General features: G+C 45.6%; 2 protein-coding genes across 10 annotated transcripts in view; one reads left to right on the top strand and one right to left on the bottom strand.

Moving 5' to 3' along the window:
• LOC135293639 (alanine and glycine-rich protein-like) overlaps nucleotides 1–2,031 on the bottom strand; it is a 32,319-nt gene extending 30,288 nt beyond the window's left edge. Inside the window, exon 1 of the mRNA XM_064408074.1 lies at nucleotides 1,177–2,031. Within this exon, the coding sequence (XP_064264144.1) occupies nucleotides 1,177–1,648 (472 nt within the window). The 5' untranslated portion in view covers nucleotides 1,649–2,031. The remainder of the gene's footprint in view (nucleotides 1–1,176) is intronic.
• MAP4K4 (mitogen-activated protein kinase kinase kinase kinase 4) overlaps nucleotides 1,973–23,448 on the top strand; it is a 164,604-nt gene continuing 143,128 nt past the window's right edge. For all 9 annotated transcript variants that reach the window (XM_064408065.1, XM_064408060.1, XM_064408064.1 and 6 more), the window contains exons 1-2: nucleotides 1,973–2,112; nucleotides 2,483–2,548. In XM_064408065.1, coding sequence (XP_064264135.1) covers nucleotides 2,056–2,112; nucleotides 2,483–2,548 — 123 coding nt within the window. In that variant the 5' untranslated portion in view covers nucleotides 1,973–2,055. The remainder of the gene's footprint in view (nucleotides 2,113–2,482; nucleotides 2,549–23,448) is intronic.

The raw sequence follows: 23,448 nt of genomic DNA, 5'->3' as shown, positions 1-23,448 counted from the left end.
AGATGACCAAAGGATCTGACCTACCAAGGCTTCCCTTACACATAAAAAGGCTGAGTTAAATAAGCCATGTAATGCAAACCAGGCCAATGATAATAAATCTTTATGGAAATCCACTTTTCAAAACCTACTGCACCTCTAGAGTTGACCTTACTCCCGTGCATACACTCAGGCAGATGCAGCACAGAATCCATTTGAAATTATTTGCCTTTTCCCAATTATAGGTTCCTGTATAGAGAACAAAGTTTCCTGGTCTAGGCTGGAGTTTCCTTTCTTTGTATCTACACTTAAAGTGAAAATGAAGTATGCCATTAAACTGTTATGGTAATTTATCCTTACACTTTCTGCTCAACAGGTTTGCTTTGTTTCAAAAGTATGTTTCTGTGATACTTATAGCTATGTATATGTAATTTTGTGGTTAAATTAGAAGAGAGAGGAAAACCCTGGTTCCCACAGGAAACATAACTCGACCTCTTGCAAGCAGGTAACACTTTTGCCATATCAGTGTGATAAAGAACTTCAATGAGAAACAAATCCTGCCAAGGTTTACACCTGTGTGCAACTGTCTGATGTGTCTTGCTCAAGGGAGGTTAATGAGATTTTTCCACAATTCAAATTCTGCTAGAGGATTCTTCTGGGCGGGAAGGGGCCCTCAGATAGCTCTCTCAGTAAACGATGCATTAAAATATGAGAGATGGATCGGGTTCTGTGGGCCAGAATTTGGGTCTCTTTCTGTAGTAACCTCTGCATGAGACACAAATGTTTTTCCTGTGGGCGTGGGGTCTCGGGGCAGGGGGGAACTGTGACATTTTGCTGGTCATCTCACCGGGGATGGGAAGAGAAAATATCCCCACCGCACGGCGAGTACCAGCCGTGACAGACCCACACTGGCCGCGCCGGGGGCGGCAGGGCCCCGTCCTTGCCCCGGGCGCGGGCAGGGGCAGCGCGGGCCGCTCAGGGCAGCCGGCGGCGGGGCGGCCGCACGGCCCTGCCGCCGACACGCGAGGGGCTCCGGCCGGCGGGGCCCAGCGCCGGGGCCGGCGGGCAAGGGCCGCCCTGGGCCGCCCCCGCCCCGTGGGGCTATTGTTGGGCGGCGGGGCGGGCAGGCTGCGAGGCCGGTTCTCCCCGCCCGCGCTCGCTGCTCCCTCCCTCTCTCTTTCTCTCTCCCCGCGAGTTTACCCAGCAGTGCTCTGGTTCGGGCGCGTTTCCGCCGGTTTTTCCTGTTGGAGAAGGGAAGGGGGAGCTGTTCTCTCTCTCTCCGCTCGCAGTATATTTTTTCTCCTCCTCCTTCTCCTCCTCCTCCTCCTCCTCCCCGGCTATCTTTGTCTGGCTCGCAGCACCCTGCTCCAGCCCCGCGCCCCTGCCCCGCCGCCGCCGGGACGCGCAGCCCCTGCCCGCCGGTGCCCGGCGCCGTTTGATGCGAGGGCAGCGCCGCGGGAAGGGCTCGGAGGCGGCGGGGGCTCCGCCGCGGCGCTGGGCGTGAGCCGCCCCCCCATGCAAGAGCGGGGCCGCGGCTGCCACTGCCGGCTCCCGGCGTGAGCGCCGCCGGCCGGGCCGAGCCGTGCCGTGCCATGCCCGGGTGCGGGGCGCATCGTGAGGCTGCCAGAGGCTGCCGGCACCGGCGCCGCTCCTGCCGCCGCCGCGGCGACATGGTGTGAGCCCGCTGCCGCTGGGGACGCGCGGGCAGCCACCGACTCACCCGCTCACCCACCGACCGGCCGGCCGGGATCCTCGGGGGATCCAGCCCCGCACTGCAGCGCGGGGAGACGGACGGACAAACCGCAGCACCCCTTCTCCTTTCTCCTTCCCTTCCTTCACCTCCCTTTCCCTCCTCCTCCCACCATCCATCTATCTATCCATCATCCCCCCGCCAACCCCTCCCAATGCTGAAGAGTTTCAACCCGGCGGGGCTGGAGTGAAGAAGGGAAGGGCGGAAGGGAGGAGAGAAGCGGAGCTCCGCGCAATTCACAGCTGCTCCAGGGAGGGGGGAGCGGCCTCGCTATTATTTAACAGAGAAGAAAAAATATTTAAAGGAAAAAAAAAAGAAGAGACGGGAAAATGGCGAACGATTCTCCTGCAAAAAGTCTGGTGGATATCGACCTTTCCTCCCTGCGGGTGAGTGCCGGTGCCGGGGGCCGGGGCGGGGGCCCCCCGGGGTCGGCGCGCCCCTTGCCGGGGCTGCGGGGCCGGTGGGGTGGGAGCGGCCGGGCCGGGCCCGGGGCCGGTGCCGGGGCGCGGGGGGCCGCGGCCGCACGGGGGGAGCCCTCCCGCGGGGACGGGCGGGGGGACCGCGGCCCTGGGCTGCTTTTCCTTTGTTTGCATGTATTGGCATGTGCGTGGAAAAACAGGGCGCAACAGCTGCACGCCGCCAGCAGCCGGGTTCGCTGGCTGGGCTCTGCCAGCAGCCATCGCTTGAACAAAAATGTAACCCCGCTTCTCTTCTCCCCTTTCCTCTCCCGCCCCTTCTGCCCCTTCCTCCCCCTAGGACCCCGCTGGGATTTTTGAGCTGGTGGAAGTGGTTGGCAATGGCACGTACGGGCAAGTCTACAAGGTTTGTGTCAGAATTTCTTCTCTTTTTATTGTTGCCGATTTTCCAGAGGGTACCCGGTGCCTGCGCCGGGCTGAGCACACGGCTGAAGGCGAGCCACCCGCACTGGCAACCGGAACAGTGAGGGGTGGTAGAAGTGTTGCCCTTGTCATTGTTGCTGGCCTTGTCAAGTTTGTCAGCCTCTTGGCTTCTGGTTTTTCAGATGGGTATAAATTACTCTCCCAAGTACCCGTCCTGTAATGATGAAATACCCCTTTATTGTCCTAATTCTTCTCTGTGCTCCTTCCAGACAAATGACCAAACCAAGTGGACGCTGTCAGAGTCTGGCTCTGTTATACAAACACGTCCACAGGCTTATTCAGCTTTGCTGCTGGAAATCCTTATGGAAGTTGCTGCTGCTGCAGTGACTTTAGACAAAGACATTGGCCTTAATTAAAATTGTCACCCGGTTTCCTTGTGAGTGTTGAAGCTGTGGAGTTGGGGGCGAGTGCATCTGATGGGCTGTGCAGAGGTGAGGGGTGCAGAGTGACAATAAGTGACCGAAGCAGAGAAGCTTATTTTGTGGAAATCAGAATTCCCAGAATAACCTGTTTGACAAGTGTATGACTTAAAAAAATAGAAATCAGAGAGTGCCCATGTGGGTGTGAAACTAGCCTACTTTTTTCTTTTTTTCTTTTTTTACCCTTTAGTGTGCAGTCAGTGGAACAAACAAATGTTGAGCTTGCATGACTTTGCAGTGAGTGCTAGCTACCAGGATGACTAATTATTTGCACAGACTTAATACTTGGCTAAAGATTGAAGGCTCTAGCCTTAAACTATAGAAATGCAAGATGCATTTGAAGAGAGAAGGAGAGAGATGAAGATGCTTAGCTGCTTGTTTGGTTTTTTGGTTGCTTTTTTGTTCTTGTTTTGTTTTTCTTTTTTCTTATAAACAAGGGAGTGTAATTGGTCTGAGTTTCCCTGATGGCAAGATACTGCTGCTTGCAGCTCCAGTAACTAAATAAAGCGCTTTGCTGCCTCTTCTGCAAGTGAAACACATGTCAGTTTGTTATGAGGGCGTGAACCTCAGCCTTCCTGATGGAGATTTAGTCTGCCTGCGCAGTGTATTAGTTGCTTTTTAAGACTTGAGCTCGAATAGCCAGGCTGCTGCTGTTGGTATAAAGCTGGAAAAAAAGAATGTGGCTCAAAGGGCCACAAGAGAGGGGGAAGATGAGTAAAAAGCAGCACTTTGACACAACCTCGGCCATTTAATTTTTTTTCTGCCATTTCAAAGGATGCAATTTTTTTCTGTAATCATTTTCTCCCAGAGCTTGCATCATCTGAACCTTTATTAAAAAAAAAAATTAATAGGGTGTGAATGTGGGACTTGAAACTCTCCTGTTAATTATTGCAGTTTAGTGCATTGTTTCTCAGTGTACTTGTTAATGCTTTTGAGTTAATGAGCAAAGTTCTCCTTAGTTTAACAGTCTTGACAACAGAAATGTTAAATTTTGTTTTCTTTAAGTAAGGTAGAGCTCTCCCAGAATAGTCAGCAATAGACCTGAAATTGAGCACATGCATTTATTGTCTTGGAAGAGAGTTGAATGAGCACCTGGTGTCATCGGTGTCACTGTGATAACGGGGAGCAACAGGCAGTCTCTTTTCTGGCTGTACAAGCTGCTAGACAGTAATGGATTGACAGGTGTTTAAGTCTGGGTTGGCACTGCTTCTTCTTAGGTATTTGCCCACATTTATGTTCATACACTGATGTACATGTGGACACCTAACAGGGCTGTATGTAAACAAATAACACCAAACCAAAAAACTTCCTTGCTGCGATAAAAATCTTTCTTTTTAAACTAATGAAGTTATGTTAAAAAAAAAGCAGTTGTTGCAAAAGTTGTTGCAAAAAACCGCCAACTTTTCTTGGCCACTTTTTTTTGCTAGGCGAGATGCTCTAGAGAGACCCAAAGATAAGACTGTATGTGTATGTTTTGAGGGCTTTCATAGGAACTGCATAACCGAGGGAAAAACGTGTTTAGGCCGAGTCTGCTCGTTGCCTTCCGCTTTCCTTCTACCCAGCAACCCACTTCTTGAAATCCCTCTTCCTGGATGGTTTTATTTCCCTTGTAAGCGGCCTGTCATCCCGAGGGGCTGGGGGGGGGGTGGGGTGTCGGTTGCTTTTGAGGAGCCGGGCTGTAGTTTGATGTACTTCCACATTCGTGTGCAGGCATCAGCGATGATGTCACCCGGGAGCGGGATTGGCTGGCTACCTGCCACTGCGGGGAGGACACGGAGGGAGCGGAGAGGGCATGACGTTATCTCTTTGTCTAGCTCATGCACCCGCCGATGATGCCGAAGGTCGCTTGCCTGGCTGGGAAGGCAGCTTTCCAGCAGCGCTGGGAAGGGGACGGCGCCAACCTGTTGAAAAGCAGAAAATAGCCCTGTTTTTCTTCCTCTTTGCCTTAGCTGAGCTAGCTGGAAATAGCTCATCTATCTGGCTGGAGATATTTCTGTAGCTAGTTCTACCTTAGCTGTTTATTTAGCTGTATGTAGGTGTGTAGATGTTTATACGTGTATGAAATGCGAGGGCAGCCCTTGGATGTTTGGCACCTGAATGCAAGTGGAGTTACTCCCGCATTTTATGCATTAAATGGGTTGGCTTCGGTGGAATGTTACTGTGGGCCTGGGACCTCAGTGGTGACATGGTAAAAATACTAAGTTTTCTGTTGCTGTGCTTGAATTGGGGTAATGGCTTTAAATTGAGAGTAGGTTTAGATTAGGTATTGGGAAGAAATCCTTCACTGTGAGGGTGGTGAGGCACAGGAACAAGTTGCCCAGAGAACTTGTGGATGCCCCATCCCTGCAAGCGTTGCAGGCTGGATTGGATGGGGCTTTGTGCAGCCTGGTCTAGTGGAAAGTGTTTCTGCCTATGACAAAGGGGTTGGAGCTAGATGATCTTTGAGATCCCTTCCAACCCAAACAATTCTGTGATTCTGAAGTCTATAGAGTTTTTATTGTTTTTGTCTTCATAACCTTGCTTACACCTCTCCTGTGTGAAGAAGCCTTATGTGTCAAGAGCAGCTTGTTATGCAGTGGTGAATTAATGAGGGGAAAAAAAAAGAAAAAAGGAGGTTTCCCAGCTCTGGGTGTGTAAAAGAAAGGAAGAGGTGTCTTGGAGAAGCCTTCGCCCAGCACAGGGGAAGGGGCAGCAGGCCTTGGCTCATTCATCCTGGGACTAAGCACAGCTCTACTGCTGCTCGGAAATTCTGAGGAACGAGAGTTGTTTTGCCTTTCTTAGTTGGGTCGAAACCCGACAAGGATGGCGTGGAAGTTGCACCACTTAGCTTAGAGAGAAAGCAAAAGGTTAAACGCTGCCAAGTACGGCCGGCAGCGTTCCATCCTAGCCCAGGCGGGAAGGACCGCCCGCAGAACCCCCTGGGTCGCTCGTTCTCACACTTTTAAGGAGTCCCAGGCCAGTGCCGGAGTTGGGAGGGGGAAATTTCCCTTGGGTAGGTCGGTATCAGCTGGCGGGAGCCGAGCGGCGTGTGCGGGCCGGCCCGGCCGCGCCTGTGCCCGCGGCGGGCGGGGAGCCCCGGGCCGCCCCCCGCCCGCTGCCAGCGCCGCTGGGCCGGGCGGCGGCGCCGCGCTCGGCTCGGCTCGGCTCGGCTCGGCTCGGCTCGGCCGGGCCGGGGCTGTGCGCCTGCCGCTGGCCTGTGGCGCGGCTGGGATGTGCCGCCCCTCTCCTTCCCTGCTGAGCCAGCCCCGTCCCGCTGCCGTGTAACTGGGACTCGCAGCCAGCTCACCGAGTGATCGGCTGCCTTAAGGGCTTTTTGATCTTTGCAAGTAGTGGGAGAAGCATTTTTGGCATTGCTGCGGTTAGATTTTAGTTTTTCACATCCAGCAGTAAGCTTAATATGAAGTTTGGCTTGCGCCAAATGAGAACACACCTGAAATTTCTGTCAAGATAAGGTCTGAATTGGATGTTTGCTTCCATTCTGGTTTTTGGTATTTTGGTTTTTTTTTATGCTGAAATTACCTGTGACCTAAAGGCAATTGGTTAATACTTCTGAAATGTTAAAATCTCTATCATCTGGTCATTTCATAGAGGCATAAAACACTGTAATTTTGCTATTGACGCTGCACTGTTAACTTGCTTAGTCACTTTCTCTTTTGTTGTGTATGTGTCTGTTTTAAAGACATCTAACACGTTAACCATTGTGAGTGTGCTGTTACATCTCACAGACATCGTCATTTTCTTGTGGCAGCAATGACTTGGGTGGAAGGTTGTATTTGTGGGAGTTCTGAGGCATAACAGGAGTGCACCAGAAAGATGAGAATTAGGGGATGATACTCCTAATTGCCCTCGACACAGGCTGGAGTGACTTTCTAAGAGTCTTGTAATAGTTAATTCATGGTGAAGGCTTCTTTTGTTGATCTATGTTGCAGCCTTCCAAAACTGCATGTAAATGATGTGTATTGTCTAACTGCTGGCTCGTAAAAGGAAGTGATGTAAGATGTGATCGTTTAAATGCTGATTTGAAAGTAAATTAAAACTTTGCTAAATGTTTTCCCACGCTAAGGATACCCTATTTTTGTCTTAATGGACTTTCTGTCTTTCAAGGTGACTGTGTTCGGGGGGTAGGAAGATAGGACAGTTCTTGGTATTCTCTAGTAACTCAGTTAAGGGTGTTTTTTCCGCTCTCTCTCCCCTTTGTTTCTCTCACTGCTAAAGGGACGTCATTGTGGATTCAAATGATTTTGCTAAACATGAACACAATTCCAGTCTTATCACTATAAAGACAAACTGTGCTGGGGATCAGTGAGGTCACTGGCTTTCAGGAACTGGTCCAGACCAGCTCTCTTAAGTACGAATTGCACTTCTTCCCTTACTCCTCTGATTTTTTTGTGGATTGTGTTGCAAAGTGAGACCTTGCTGTTTTAGAAACCAAGAAGGACCAGACAGTGGCTGGAATGGTGGCATTTTTTGGGTCCTTCAGCTAGATGTTTACTCTCCTGTCCTCCCCTAAACTGGCTGAACTTTTGACCAGTTCTCCATCACCCAAATCCTTCTTAATTAAATACACAAAAGCGAGGCAGGTGGCCAGTGGGGATTACTGATATTTATTTTTATTAAAAAAAAAAAAGAAAAAGAGAAAGGAAAGTAGTGTGGCAGTTGTGGGTAACCACATGTCCCTCTTGTTCTTCCTCCCCCAGTTCCATCTGTCTGTCTGCAAAATGTGGGGGTTTTGCAAACTCCCGGGGCAGGGACTCCTTATTCTGAACTAATTAGAAGAGCACTCAGCAGTCTGGAACTTGGGTGTGTGCAAGGCTTCGAGGTGATGGATATAACAAGATCCAGCCCAGAGTTTTGTGCTGACTCCTAGAAATTTTTTTCTGCTTTCTATCAGAAGATATTTCAACTGGTGTGGATAACATTTCAGTTGAAATCATCTAGTACTCTCTCCTTGCTTTTTGCATGTGTGGACTCTCTCCCCTTTGGCAATGGTGGGGGTCATTTGGCTTGTATGGGTGGATGGCTTTCCCTTTCAAGGTCTCTTCTTCTTGCACCAGGCATGAAGAAGGTCAGCTTTATCTGTAAGGCCTGGAGTAGGGGTTTTTAGTAATTTTTAGTAGGGTTTTTTAGTCATTTTGGGATAGTGAAGAAAGGAGGAAACCAGGAATGTACACCTTCCATTCCTTATTTAATTTTTATTCTCTCCAAGCAGTGCCATGTAGTTTGGTGACATGTTCTCAACTTCCAAATGCCAGAACCTTGGCTTGATAGTGTGCAGAAATCCTTCTTTTGGTCTCTGTGATGATGGCAGGTCTGCACCTCCCACCCAAGGGAATGATGTAGAGGAACGTCCCCAAAGGCGATGCAGCATTGTAAGAGGTGCTCACCCTTTGCATTTCCTTGCCTTCAGCATATACATTTTTTAGTATAAATTTTTTGGACAAGAATGCTAGCTAACTTTTCTCATGTGGTCTAGCATGTGTTTGTATGTACACATTGTGTTCTAGTCATCTTTTCAAGTGGTACTTGCTGTTGCAAGAGCGATTTTAGCCTGGTACGTTCTATGCCTACCCTCCTGAGATCTGTTTTCTGAGGAGGAAAGTGGTATTTTTGTTTTTTTCCATTTTACATTTCTCACTGTACGCTCTGGCTCCATCAGGCTTTGGATGACGTTGATATTTAAGCTCAATAGCATTGACTTGCACAATGTGAGCTTGACTGTAGTCAAAGTTACAGTAAGATCCTTATCTGCATCGTTATTTTAGGTCTCAGCCCACAGAAAGTGGTGGAAAGAATTCAGCTTGCTTGAACGAGAGGTGGATTTGGGAGGGGATCTCATGCTTTGCACAAGAGTTCTCTTATCAAATACTTTATGTTTGTAACATTATAGGTCCCTTATTATTTCTCAGGTTAGCACAGGCTCAAGAAAAGATACTGTTGGCTCTAAAATCAGACAGCTCTGGGAAGGAGGAGGAAAAAGCCCACAGTTGTGCATACCTCTTGGAAACCTTGAGGCAGATTTGATTGTAGAGGGCTTGGGGATTTTGACATTGCATCTCAATATTATTTTAAAGTGTATTTTCTGTTTTGGATGTGTTGTGAAACACTTTCACAGGGGTGCAAGAAATGTGCCACTAGTTAGAAGCTGTGGAGTGCTACTGAATGGCCAGTATGCTGCTGTGAAACTCATGATACCTCCACCTAAGCCTCAGTTCCTGGTCCCTTGTCATATCCTGAGCAAGGCTTGATGTATCTCCTCCAAGGTGGCCATGGGGCCCTGTAGTCCTAACTCAAGTGGTATCTATTTCAGTGTTGGAAAAAGGACAAAGCAGCTTTTTGAAAGAGGAGTGAGAGATTTGATAGTATTGCTGGCAAAGCACTCCACTGCTCTCCCAGGCTTTGTTGTCCTGCAGCAGAATGAAATCTGCTGTTCTGAGTGTAATTAATAATTATAATTTGACCTCAGTGGTGTTGGTTTTAATTTGCTGCTGATTGGAAAATCTGTGAAAAACACCACTAAAGAAGGATGAAATTGTAGACACTGGGAAGTGGAGATGCTCACCTTTTCAGAGAATTTGCACTTTTGAGGCACATTAGGATCAGATAGAGGTGTGGGTGGAGTAGGCATCCATACTTTACTTAGAAATTGGTGTAGCTAAGTCCTATCTCTAATGCCCTGTGCAGCTCAACTAGGGGCACAAAGGTTGTTGACCATCTTCCAAAGGTTCTTCTGTGGCCTCCTGCTTGATTTCACATTGTAGTTGCAAGTGAAGGGTGAAATCTCTGGGAAGATTTGGAGGTGGGAATGGATAGCAGGACAGTTCAAAGAGAAGCAGTCTACTGAAGGTGAATTTACAGAGGAAATCAGAAGATGAAGGAGAATATGGCTTAAATGCAGAGAATGAATTAGAGGACTGTTCATAATTGTGGGCAAGAAAAAGTAGGGTGGAGTCAGGAAAGTGCTTAATATAAAAAAAAGTATAGGACACTTTAGTTGTTAGTAGAAACATATTAGCACATATAATTAATATTAAAAATATATATTATGAAAGAGATTAGCTTTTAGCCATGGCAGCTGACTAGTCAGCCAGGCCTTGGGCTTATGTGCACCAAGGGAATGTTCATGGACACTGGTTTTTGTGCTGATATCAGCATGGCCCAGGCTGAGGACACCTCTCTTAGTCCACCTAGCTGTGTTGTGACCATGTGCTAGAATAAGGGATGTCTTTTGGGGGAAATTGTTTCACACTCCTGGCAGAATGCTTCTTTCCCACCGGAGCCACACCTCCCCGGGTTGCTCTGGCACTGTGGCTGTCATTATCTCTGTACAAATAGGACACTGCAAGTGCCAACAGGTCTTGATTGGCCTGTCTAGCAATAAAACAGCTAACGTGGTAAAACTCCTAACATGGATGCAGTTATACTGGTATTGTAGGGCTTATCTAGTATGTCTCTGTCACCTCCCTTTGGAGCTGTCCCGTGGCGCATTGATAACAGCTGCTCTCCGTGCAGGGATTGCAGTGACTCATGGCTTTGTACCTGGGGCTGAAGGAGCCACATGAACTGTAGCCACCCTCTTCCTGGAGCAAGGTGGTGCTACCCCTGCAGAAGGTCTGCTGTGGGCTGCGGTCAGGATGTGGCTGCTGGGGCTGTTGGTGGTGTGCCACGGACATTTGTCTGCTTCCTCCCCTGCCCCTGTGTGCCTTGAGCTCCCCAGTAGCTCCCTGGCTCTGGGGCTGCTGGCGAGGTCCACTTTCTTAGTGCCCTTCTCATCACCACCCTCGTTGAGAAAGTCCTGAAAGATCCCTCTGGGCACCATAGGCTTGCAGTGTGATGCTGCTCCACTCTGTACCTGGTTTTCCTTCACTCTACACATGGAAATGCAGGACCACACGTCCATCTGTGGCATCCCTCTGCTTCTTCTTTGACTACTTACTCTGTGATGTCTTATCCTCCAAAATGGGTTTTCTTTCAGTTTATCTATACATGGAGTTCCCCTTACTTCACTGGATGTTTTAGGGCTCTGAAAGTCATGCTGGTTTTATGTGTAAATATTTGGGTTACCATCTTCTAGTGTTTTACCGGTCCATGGTATGGACTTGTTGGCTGTAGTTCCTGCACTTGGAAACTTCACTGGGGACAGAGGTGAAATGGGAAAGTGTTGCTTAGGTAGTAAAAGAATGGCAGCAGCTCAAAATAATTGATTGAATCAAATCTGTTTTATTAACTTCCTGTGGACTACCAGGGCAATAGTGTACACTTGCTGGTTTATCTCATAGCTGATGCATCCTGGAACTGGCTCTGTTAAAAATTACTTTAAATCTTAAAAATACAACAATTTCAGTTAAGCTCTGGCAGTTTCAAGAGCTTCTTCCCAGGACTGAGAGAGAGTAGCTGTAGGGACAGTGGGCAAGCATTCATGATTCTAATTTAAACTCCAAGCTCAAAACAAAATAAACCTGTTTCCAAATTTGATCCCTAAACTTTGAGCTATCTAATGGTATTGGGTTGTTTTGTTTTCAAATGCAGAAAAGTTTAAGGTCTAATGTGTTACTGTAAAGTATTCTATGTCCTCCTTGGGTTTATGTGTCTTAGAGTCAGAGACCCTCAATATTATTTTGGTTCATTATTTTTCTTTATTTTTGTGATTCCCAAAGAAAAATCAGTAGAAGACTTAAATGGAAGTGCAGCTGTACCTGTCTTAAAAAGCTGTTTTCAAGAGGGAATGCTTGTAACTGAGTTATAAACCCTTACAGATAGGGGTCCAGAAAGAAAGTCAGCATGCTGGTGATCCCTAGATGTAATCCACTACTATGAGCTACTGCAATAATCAAAATAATTCTTGCGGGAACTGGTGTAGCAGAAATATTGCAGTGAAGTATTTGCTGACTGGAAGTCGTAATTAAGTTTGCTCTGTGCTTCCCAAAAAACTGATAGTGCTGTGTATCTCCAGTTATGTTATGGTGGCCTGATGGGTGAAAAATGCATTTTGTAGTGAGAGCTGCTTTTACACACAGAGGCTCAGTAATTTACAGCTTGTTTCTGTGCAGTGGGCCTGGATAGTACTTCTGAAGATGCTTAAGTAGGTGAGCTGCCTACTGTCCTTTTGCTGTCTGATCTGAGCTGTGTGCTCTTGGACTCAGTGTAGAGAAATAGAACACGGAAGGGCTTCTGGAGATGACTACCATAAGATGTGATAAATTGCTCTTTACCTGAGTCTTTGTCTGTTAGTTAAAATGGGAACTTTTGATGAATGTCTCAGGTTTGTCATCTGAATATCTAAGATTGGACAGGTTGACCCTACTCTGCACCATGCATGTAGCAGCTCTTGCAGTCCATGTTCTTTGTGGGACATAGAGTAAGAGTGAAGATGCCTTTGTAAGTGAATATATGAAAGTGAATGACATGTAAAACCCGACTTGGCCATCATGGAAAGGAAACATCCAAGTTCTCAAAAAAACTCGTAAGTAACCTGTTTTTGTAGGTACCAAGAGGTGAATGTGCTTTCTCTCAGGATTCTCTGCACTCTTATATAAAGTATGGTAACTTCTATGAGACAGTTTTTCTCAATCAGATCCCTCAGAAGTTTTGCAGAAGTAAATCTATCAGTGTGAAAAGCAGTCCGTGCCTCGTGTCTCCTCCTGTGCTTCAGCAGTAAGCACTGGGGTCGTTCCTGTTCAGGTAGATTAAACATCTACAGAGAACACATTTAATCTAGGTTACTGTTTGTCAGGTGAGAATTATAGAGGTGCTGTAGCTTTTTGATGATCTTGATAAAGGTTGTAATTAAGTGCCTGACGTTCAAACTTTTTTTTTCAAATGTGTACTTCTCTGTAAGGTATCCTTTCCCATCAAACCTGTTTGGTTTTTTATTTCATTTATTTTTCCCACCTGTGTTGTTGTAATTGCTTCTTCCTGTCTGTAAGCTCAGCTGGTAGAGTTTAGTCTGGTTGTGAATTTTATGTTTAAATCTCAACCTGTTGTAAATCCAAGTATCTTTTCTCTGATTAACACCTGGGTTTTTCTGAGACAATATCCTGGATATTCCTTCAGCAGCTACAGCGGACATTCCTGAAGTTCTTGAAGTTTCAGACTGCACACCATTTGTTAAACTGAACTTTCAGTTGCATGGTAATCTCCTGCATAAACACAGAAGGAAGTGGAACTCTCATGTGCTTCTCTGATACTCACGTTATCCACTGTGTTTTACTACAGGGTGAGGAGGTGGGAGGAAAGTATGGTGGGGAACTGATGTAGTTTATTCCCAGCCACCCAGGAAATACAAGACAAAGGTACAATCTGAACCTCTAAACACACAGTAGTTATGTGCTTTAATCAAGAGATTCCTTCTTTTGCCTTAGTACTGGCTGGGGTCAGTTTTTGTGCTTACCCATGCCAAAGAGAGGGAAGACTTTGCATGCTGACTGTGTGGTATCTTCAAAACTGCCAGAGAAAGGGTCTGAATGTCCTGGGGTGACTGGGTGGGTGGATCTCATAGAGCGAGTCTCATGGTACCCCTGCTTGTTTTACTTGTGTTTGTGGTGGAGTTATGTGCTGGCATGCAGTCGGTGAGGTTTCTGCTTAACTGTCTTTTGCAAAAGGGCCTGAACTGAATTGCTGACAGTATTGCTGTCTGTAATGGAGGTGAGGAAGGTATTAGGTTCTTTTACCATGACTAAACAGCAGCTTTAATACCTTTAAAATTGGTATATTGACATTTATGAGCAGATATCACATTACAGTGATAGCTTCAGGGCCCTTCTGCTGCATAAGAGAGTTCTTGGTTGCTTTAGAAAGCAAATAAATAAAATTTTAAAGGTACCCTAACACAGCTAAGCATGTTAAATTGAAGATGCAAGGTGATGCTATATCCTTAGATTATCCTGTCAACCACTGCTATTTCAGCAGATGAACTTAATGATGTACTGTTGCAGGAGAAGGAACAAAAGGTGCATCACTGAGAACTACAGGGGAGTCTGGGATGTGAGAACTTGTCCTGGGGTCTCTTTGGAGTAGTCCCTGTGCTGCAGAGTTGGGATTTGGCAGAGCTGGCATGACTCCAGCTTCCCATAACTTCTCGCCTTCGCCTGTGTTTCTGGTGTGGTCTTGTGGGGGAAGAAAGAATGTCAGCCTATTAATAGTGACAGCACAGGCTTTCTCATCTTCATCTCTTAAAAATCACTGGAATGCTTACAATAACAAATAAATGAAAAGTATTATTTTCTTTTTTTTTTCTTTTTTTTCTTTTTGATTTGGGTGTTGTGAAAGGTGTACTTTGCTCTTCTTTTTTTTCCCCCATGTGGAACACACTGAAATTCTCTGACCTGACTTGTCCTTGGGGACTATGGGGAACACTCTGTACAGCTCCCTCTGTGTATTTTCACCAAGAGTTAAGTTCTGGGGTGATGACAAGTGAATATGGAGAAAATGTTTCAAGTCATGTGAAAGAAATGTTACTTGCTAAATAACTTGAGTGTTAAAAGAAGGAATGGGAAAAGCTTTTCTTAGCCTTTTTGCAATCTTACATGGCAAGGAATGAAAATCTTTAATACTGACCTAATTTTATTTGTATTTAAGATCAAAGAGCCTTTGTGAATGAGTTGCTTGTCTTGTCTGTCAGTGGCTTTATGGTCTTCTGAATGGCTTGAGGCACTAAATCAGTTCTGAGTAATGTTACCTTTCCTTAGGTTTCCTCTGAGGTAATGGAGGAGTGCTCTAGTTTCTTCTTCAGGAATAAAGATATATTTGTTACTGAGAAGACATCCTTTGGGCTAATTGCTGAGTTTGGAGGTGCCCCTTCACGGACCAAGTGTTGTGGCAGTGCTTGTGCTGGACTTTGGGAAAGGATGAGAGAAATGGGCAATGAAACCACTGTTGTTGACACTGCCACTTTGTTCACAGATCAGTCCTTGGCTTTGAAGTGTCCTCATCTGCTGCTGCTCTGCACCTCTGAGCTCTTTGCTAGCAGAGTGTGTAGTCAGTGCCTGCTGGTGTTGTAAGAAGGTGTGTTTTGTATACATATGCTGTGATTGCATTGGGCTATGTGGGAAAGGGGAAGGTTTTGTTTTGTGCTCCCCATCAGAAGGTTTTCCTTTTGCAGAAAGGAGAAGGGAAGGTTAGGCAGACAGATGGAACACCTTGGGTGGTATCTGGTTGCTTTATTCCTGCAGGGAGGGGGATCCTCCTGGCTTACATGATTCAGAGCTGTGCTGAAAACACTGGGTCTTGGAGATACCTGCGATTGACCCAGTAGCACCATACTGTGGATTTTAATCTTTTCTCTGTAACTCAGGAGAAGATGGGAAAAACAAATATAAACAGCATTTCAAATCTATAAAGATGACATCAAAGTAGTTTGTAGATCCTTGTGTGTTTGGAAACAAAGCCACTAGACCTGAGTATTGAAGTGTTTTGTTACTGCTAAAATCTGTTCAACCTGTAGGATTCCTATTTAGGAAAGGAGGAGATTCTTCTTAAGGGAAGAATCCCAAATCCTCTTTATTCTTTAAGAATTCTTTTTGTGGGTGCCATTGTCTCAGCTGTTGGCTGTTGTGAGATGTCACATGTGGATGAAAACCCACTGAAGAGGGTGTGGATGGTACAGTACTGTGGGGTGGTAGTTGTGTCTGCTGAGCCTTGACTGCTTGGGGGTCTTTGTCAGTGGTGGGGGATGCTACTGACTTGGCAGTGCCTCTTCTCACCTCCTCTGCTCGGAGATAGTGCTCATTTGTGGGAGTGAGAGGTGCCCAATAAACAGGGAATATCACAAAGCCACTTGTGTTGCTGAAATTTACCAAAACCTGTCTTTTTGTCTAGGTTAGCTGAAAAGTTTGGGTTGTGTTTTTCTTGCAAGAGCTCTTGGTTTAAAGCTCCATTAATTGTGTGTCAGTTACTGTATGTGTTATGATAATAATCAAGAGTGCAAAGGACTAGATTTATTTCAGTAAACATTTCACCTAGTAAAATTTTAATAGCTTTGTCTTCAAGGCTGTTCCTTTTTCTCCTGTGCAGATTGTGCACCCAGCAGCAGTACAGAGTGCTTCCCTGAGAGATGTGTTTATAACCTGACCTTGAGGTGCTGCTCTTTCCAAGACGTGGACAGGGTTGTTCCAAAGATAGTCAGTCCTGAGTTTCTTTGCAAGGCAGAGATTGAGTTTGCCTCTGCTGTGCTGGATTTTGTGGGTTTCTTTTAATAGTGACTATGGACAGCTTTGAAAGATGGTAAAAACAACATGCTGAAATGACTAGGGACTGAATCACAGCCGTCAGCAAAACCACCTCGTTTCGGGAACAGTTCTGCGTGACGGCAGAAAGTCTTGTGAGCACCCGAGCCAAACTTCTCTTCAACAAATATGACATTTCATGGTTTGAATGTTTTGAGGGAAATATTCTGAACATCTTTGCTGTTTTAGGCCAGCGGGAATGCACCCTTTAACAGATTATGAAACCACCAGTATGCTAATGATTTAAGAGCTGTAAATGTCATTTGAGAGATAAAGAAGTGTGGTGGAATAAGAGCATGATAGAAGCAATCTCTGTGCAGAGTTGAGGAGTATGTTGGTTTAGCTTAGATTGCTTTTGTAAAGCTAGAAGTACTTTGACTGTCCAGGAACACACACCCTGTCTGCCGAAGTCAGAGGAACTAAACTGAGTGTTAGCCTGGCTCTGGAGCTTGTGGTCAGAGCTGTGTGGGCAAAGGCTGGCACATTTTTGGTTTGAGACAATGTTCACTTGTCAGACTTGTGAGAAAGAAGTATTCTTTCTAGAAATAATGCTTTTCGGAAGTGCCTCAGGTCCTTAACTTCTTTGACTTAGTCTTTAATCTTTTCTTGTATAATAAATTTTGTAATTTTGCCCTTTCTCTTAGTGGTGGCAGGTTTCTTTCCTTTTGTGTGGTTTGTTTTGTCCTTGCTGTCTTCCTTCATACCCATCTGTTGTGGGTGAATTTCTCCTGCTAGTCTCCCTTCCTCTAAACTCTATACTCATCATCTTTTGCATTTCTTCCTCTAGGCTTGTCTGAGGCTTTATATTTTTGTCTAAAAGTAACTAACAAATAGAAAGGATATGGTTAAATCCACATGACCTCTGGTATATTGGCTGTAGTTCTTTGAAGATGCGTGAGGTATATTTGTTTTTACATTAATGTGTTGCTCCACATGCATTCTGTACCTTCTTTAATTTTTTTTTGTGGTCTCTTTTTACCCTGGGTTTCTGAAGGAATGAAGCTTTGTCCACTTCATTCTATCCTCAACACTTTTTCAGCATCAGGGTGGACTTCAGCTGTGTTTTGATTTGGGTTATGGGTTTGAAATCCTTACAAGTTGCATGAAAATTAGATGACTAGGTAGATGGGAGTGAGAGAGCCTGTTTGCTCTTCTCCCCGCTGCTTCTCAGTTAAACCCCCTCATTATTGGGAGAGTGTGTGCCCAAGCTGTGGGTTACCCCTGCTTGCAGATCTATCTTCTGCTCGAGTGGGATATTTTTTCCCCCTGGTCTTTCAGAGGAAAAGGCTGGTACCATTTTCTGAAGTTTGGGTGTTCCATCCCCCATCAGAGGAGGGGGGGATGCTCTCTGCTCTCTCTTAGGGCTTCTGTCTCCACTGGGATTGAAGATGTGAGATCTGGATATGCTCACTAAAGTGCATTGAAAGTCTTTGTCTAGACAAGGCTTGCTGCCCTTGACACATGCTAAGTTGGTTTAAAGCCTCGGGTACTTAGCGTGTGCTAACTTCGGGAGGTAAATCCGGGGCTAGACAAGCCCCCTAAGGAGGTGGTGGACAAGGTGGGGATTTCTTTGCATTTACTGTGACTTCAGCTGGTGCCTGAATGCAAAACTAGTAGTAAACAGTCATAAACCCTGGATGCTTTTTCTCTTGTCAGCTCCTGTCTGAATAGGGGCTTTTTCATGACACATGCTTGTTTGCTCATGTTTCTCTTTTAAGGAAAGCAGTTAAGCTAGGCAATAACCACCAGTAATTCAGTGCTCTGTTAAGCATGTAATAAACCAAGCCCCAGATCTCTCTCTGGAGCCATTAGAGACTGCCACCCTTTGTTTCTTTCTTGGTGGGGAGGAGAGAAGAAATGGGGCACGCTTTTGGTGTGGGAAGGACAAAAGGGCTCCGAGCAGGGGAGAGGTATGATGGTGCAGTGCTCCCAGGACAGGCACCACCGTCTGCCCCAAGAGCGCAGGGTCAAACCCCAGCCTCTGCTCTCTGCCTGTGGTGGCAAAACATTGTGAAGTCTGCTTCAAATTTGTTCAAAGAGGAGTTGCAGCCTCTTGTGATTGGTGCCAATTCGAGTTTGGGTCTCAGCTCATCTTCTGATGCAGGCATCTCTCCTTGACTACGAGGCTTGCTATCATATTCTGACCTTGGTTTAATCCAAGAGCAGCCCACCTGTGGGCTAGCCAGTACCTGATTCTATTCTGCTCTCCTTGCTGGCATTGCTAAAATACAGCCTTCTACTAAGTTATCAAGTGGACTTTGTTAGAAATTTTTTTAAAAATAAAACTAGTCCGTGCAAGTGTCGGTACAAGTAGAAACAAAGCAAAGGCTTTAACCAATGTGTGGATACATATTTAGGACATGTGTATTACAGAGTTCTGGGAACCTCTTGCTGTAAAAACTGAAATTGAAGTACCGTCTTATCTGTCCCTTTAACCCTAAAACACAGCCTCTGAAAATCAGTTTGCTTTTTAACAAAGAGAATGGCTTCATACTCTTTCTCCCTATGATCCTGCAAAAACCATTTCCAGAGGGTACCTTTTTTATACTTATGCAGAACAAATTTTAGCAAATCATTTCACTTTCTTCTCTCTTCAGATTTATGAAAATGAGCTCCATCATGACTTTTCAAAGTGTGGGTTTAAGCAGAAACTCTCAAGGCATTTCAGTGCTGGTTCTGATGCAGCTGTTAGTTTAAGAAATCTCTTTTTAAACTGGGGGTGGCTGTTAATTTTATTCAGGAGAGGAAAATGCAGTGTTGAGCTGGATAAACCGTAGTTTAGCTGATACTTATTTTGAGATTGGGTGTGGCAGGTAAAAAGACATTCTATCAGAAACACGAAAGAAGAAAGACTGGTTTCAATTTTGTTACAACAATTTTTTAACAAGTTTTTCTAAAATTTTCTCCTGCAAGGCAAATTACCAGAACTGCCGTCTGGAGAGCACTGTCACTCCCTGATATCCTGCTTTGACTTCTTTGTTGCAACACTTCTGCCTTTTCAAAATGTATTGTGCCGTTCGTTCACTGTAGGTCATTTAACATACATGAATTTTTGTTTCTTGGTCCTCTAGGTGTAAGGAGGTCCCTAGTGGCTCTGTAAATGCTGAATGGCAGTGTAAATAGGTGCTGGGTAACTGTTAAAGAGGAAGTGGGGGAACCGAGGGAGGAGAGCAGGTTGTCTCTGTGGGTCTGCCTTCATTAGCTTGGCTTGAAGCTTCCAGGTGGACCATCACCACATCCTGTCTCTGGCTCTGTGGGTTAGCCCGTGTGATTGTCCCCCTGAGACTGTGTGGGCATCGTGGCCTTAAGAAATGGTCCATTTAATTTGTCTAGATGATGATAGCATTTGATGGGGGAGGCTTTAAATGTGGAGTTACTGCCTTTGGAGCCTGGGGCTTAGTTACAGTTTTCCTTGCTGGTTGTGCTTCTCTTCCCCAGATGTGTTTGGGTGACCCACTCCATGCACAGGAACGATGCTCTCCCCTTGGGAGCCATTCACCCCTTTGCTTTGATTCAGATCCTGCTCCCCAGGAACTGCTTTTCCTGTCCTTCCTGGGTGTGGAGTGGATGGGAGGGTAGGGACACACAGCAGGCTTATTATACTCAGTTTCCCAGCCTGCCAGGTTTACCAGATGAAGTGAAATTAGTTATCTATTCGGAGTTTTTTCACCTCATGGATGAATTGAGAAGTGTGTAAGGGTCTTGTGCCATACAGCGGGCAGTGGGGGATGAAGAAACTGCTGTAGGTCTTGTCTCCAGCCTTCCATGTGCTGATTGCTCCTGTATCCTGGATTCAGTCTTTCAGGTGCTGGGTAGTAATGCAGTGGTTTCTCTGGTAGCAGCAGGCTACAAATTATAAAGATCAAAACTCTGTCACTTGGATATCTGCAGTTCTGAATATACTTACATAGCCTTTTTTCCACAGGAAAACCAGAATTGCATCTATTTTTTAAGATTCCCTCCTCTCTGCCCCCCTGCCCAGTCCCCCCTTGATCTCCAAGGAGGTGACAATTGTGGAAGGATTGAGCCAAGTCTGTTTTTTTAGGTATTAGGAGGTACTTAGAGCAGTTTCTGCTGAGACTGCCATCTGGACAAAGATTAATTTACTGAGGAGCTGCAGTGGTTCCAGGGGAGGACTGTTCACATGGGGTGTGTGTGGTACCAACAGGCTGAACAGGCAATAAGGGAAGATACAGGCTGCTCTATGGTGCTTTAGGACACTGTGTTTCTTGAAGTTTTTACTGGATGAAAAAGAGCAAGTAGTCATTGCAGATGGGCTTGGTGCTGACCAAGTAATGTACTGGGTATGCAAAGGACTTTAATCATCATTAATTGCTCTTATATGGCAAATTCACTAATAATATTGGTGGTCAGGTACTTGGGAATCACTTTTTCCTGCCAGTGATCTGGTCCTGTACCTGTCCTGTACAGGAATTGCTGAAAACAGCTTAGGTTCTTGGGAGGAGTTTAAAATGCAGTGTATTTCCAACTTGACCCCTTGAAGTGTTTGGCTCTTGCCCTCGGACATGGATCTTGTTAGTCCTGCTCTGCTGAATTTAACTGGCTGTGTTTCATGCTCTCTGTGCTGGAATTGATTGAAGATTAAAGCCGCGTGGACATGCCACACATGTCCCACTCTGGGGGCATTGGACTGCTGGGGCTTCACATTTAGGCACCAGAAGGATTAAAGGGCATGCTTTGGAAAGATACGACTTCATGGTGCTGATAAGCGGCACTGAGCACACAGGAGGGAGAGGGGGTTAATGCCCCTTTACCCAGGGTTTGTTTAAAGAAAGGCAGTAATTTAACTAAAATATACATTCTGTTTAAACTGAAATTACTGAGCAAAGAAATGCATCCTGGGAACAGATTAAGCTGTATGCTGGGAAAGGAGCACATTTCTCTCAAGCTCAGTTGACAGCAATACACTTCAGGGTTTTGAGACTTAAATATTTGATAAATCTCTAGTAGACTTGAATTCTGCGTGGTTTCAGTTACTTCTGATTTTTTAAGTCTGCAGGATTCTGACATCTTTTTTTTCATTGTTATCCTTCTTCATCATGAAATGAGCACTTGGGTATAATCGTTCATAGCCACATCCTGGTGATGGGCAGAGCGATCCCTGTGGAGCTGGCCTTAAGGCTACATTTTCAACTCTGGGAGGTCCAGAAAGCTCTGGTCTTGAAATTTGTTGCTTCATGAATATTTGGTTAAATTTGTTTTATTATCATAAGGTTGGTTTTATTGCTATTTCTTATACTTTATTAAAAATCTATTATTAAAAGTGCAAACATATGTATTTCCTTGTAATGAACCCTTTCTTTTTCTGATGTTGGCAGCAGTTTGCTATAGGATTGTTAGCAGCCAGTGGTTTCAGGCATGGTGGGATGGGGAGTGCGGAGTGGTGCTCCTCCTAATTTTTTTTTAATATTTTATTAAAAAAAAATAGGGTATTTTTGTTTGTTTGGTTTGGTTTTATTTGCTTGTAGGTTTGTTTTTTTTTTTTTTTTTTGTTTTTTTTTTTTTTTTTTTTTTTTTTTTTTTTTTTTGAAGCTGGAGAGAGGTCAGTTCACCCTGTGCATTCTAGAGCAGGAGTTTGGATCTTCCTCTCTTGTTGAGTTATATTTGGGGCATATTTGCTGTGAGTGTGTAGGTGCCACTGGCCTCTGTGCCTGTTTGCTTTCTTACCCCCACTCCAAGCTGGACACAGCCCAGACTTTTCACCTGCCCTCTGCATTGCATTCTCAGCCTTTGGATAAGCTTGTCCTGTCAGGGAGCCGTGGGCACAGGTGATTTCTGCTAGATGCACCTGTGTTATATCCCTGTGTAATTTTTATCAGCTACTGCAGTGGTGTTCTCAAAACACTGAATAGAGAGGAGGGGAGGTCAAGAGGAAAAGAACTCAACCAACCTAACCTTGAGCAGTTGCTTGTAGCTGTTTCAGGCATCCTATTCTTGCTGCTGTTTTATCACTCATGTGCTTGGGGCCTGCAGACTCTGGACTACAGAGGATAAGAAAAAGAAGTATAAATCCACTCCAGAGAGAACTTGATTTGCTTATTCACAGTACAGATATCTTTCCCAGCAAGAGCACAGATTTTTTTTTTTAAGGCAAAAGCGCTGATTCTGCATGAGCAATTGTGATATTTTGTTGTGAGTAATGATGAATACATTCCTTTGCAAAGCAGGACTGTTAAAAAATTCTTCCACCCAGCTAGGGTTGCAGGCTGGTGATTGGTGGTCTTTCCCCATTTCTCCTTATTTTAACCAGGTCTGCAGCTATTTGTCTTTTGAGAGACACTTTCTGGAGATGTTTTCTGTGACTTAATTTTCCCCTCTCCCCAATGGTATTTTCTTGGTTTCTCAGTTTGTATTTTCCATTCTTCAGAATATTTAATACTTGAGACATTAGTCTTTCTTCAGTATGTTTTCCATAAGGTTATAGGTATGTAAGAAATGCTGGAGACAGCTAAAACAAAAGACCTTCCCAGACAAGAAATATAATACAAGCCACCTGAGTAGCTTGGTCTTGTCCAGCTGCCCACTAGCAACCATCCTTTTTTCCCCTCAGTCTCGGGGCCTCTGTGAAGTCTCTCCCTTCCAGATTTCCTAAGTGCTTGGTTGCCTGTTAATCACTGGTAATAAAAAGCATGTTTAAGATCAGGTGGATGTCTCGGGATTCTTGTCAAGACTATAGGTCTCCTCAGTCTCTGCAGCTTTTTCCAGCAATGAGTGTGGATGGAGTGACTCAGACCCCCACAGTGCAGCTGAGCCAGCAGTTTGCCTGTGGGCACAGGCTTGGCCATTTCCCTCTTACCCCCTGCTTTGCACAGAGACAGGCATCGGGCAGATCCTCATTTTTCAGGAGACGTCAGGGAGGTTGTGTTGTGCATGGCTGGGTAGAGCACGTTTGGTGTGTGCACAACACCAGTGAAACTTCTGCTGAAGGGCTGCGGTTGACCCTGCTCCTTACTCTGGGACCAGATGTGTTTTGAAGGGGTTCTCCTACTATGGACAGCCATGGAAAGCTGCTCTCAGTGTGGATGTGGGTCATAGGGTCATGGTCACATAGCTGATGGGGGTTGGTCTGTCAGGGCTCGTGGATGACCCTCTGGCTGACTGTAGGTTTGAAAGCTTAAGCTCAGGTGGGAGAGCCTGTTGGTGCTATCTTTGTCCATCACCTG

Source organism: Passer domesticus, chromosome 2 (genome assembly GCF_036417665.1).
Source record: "Passer domesticus isolate bPasDom1 chromosome 2, bPasDom1.hap1, whole genome shotgun sequence".
NCBI classification, from domain to species: Eukaryota; Metazoa; Chordata; class Aves; order Passeriformes; family Passeridae; genus Passer; species Passer domesticus.
This window is presented reverse-complemented; position numbering and strand designations above follow the sequence as displayed.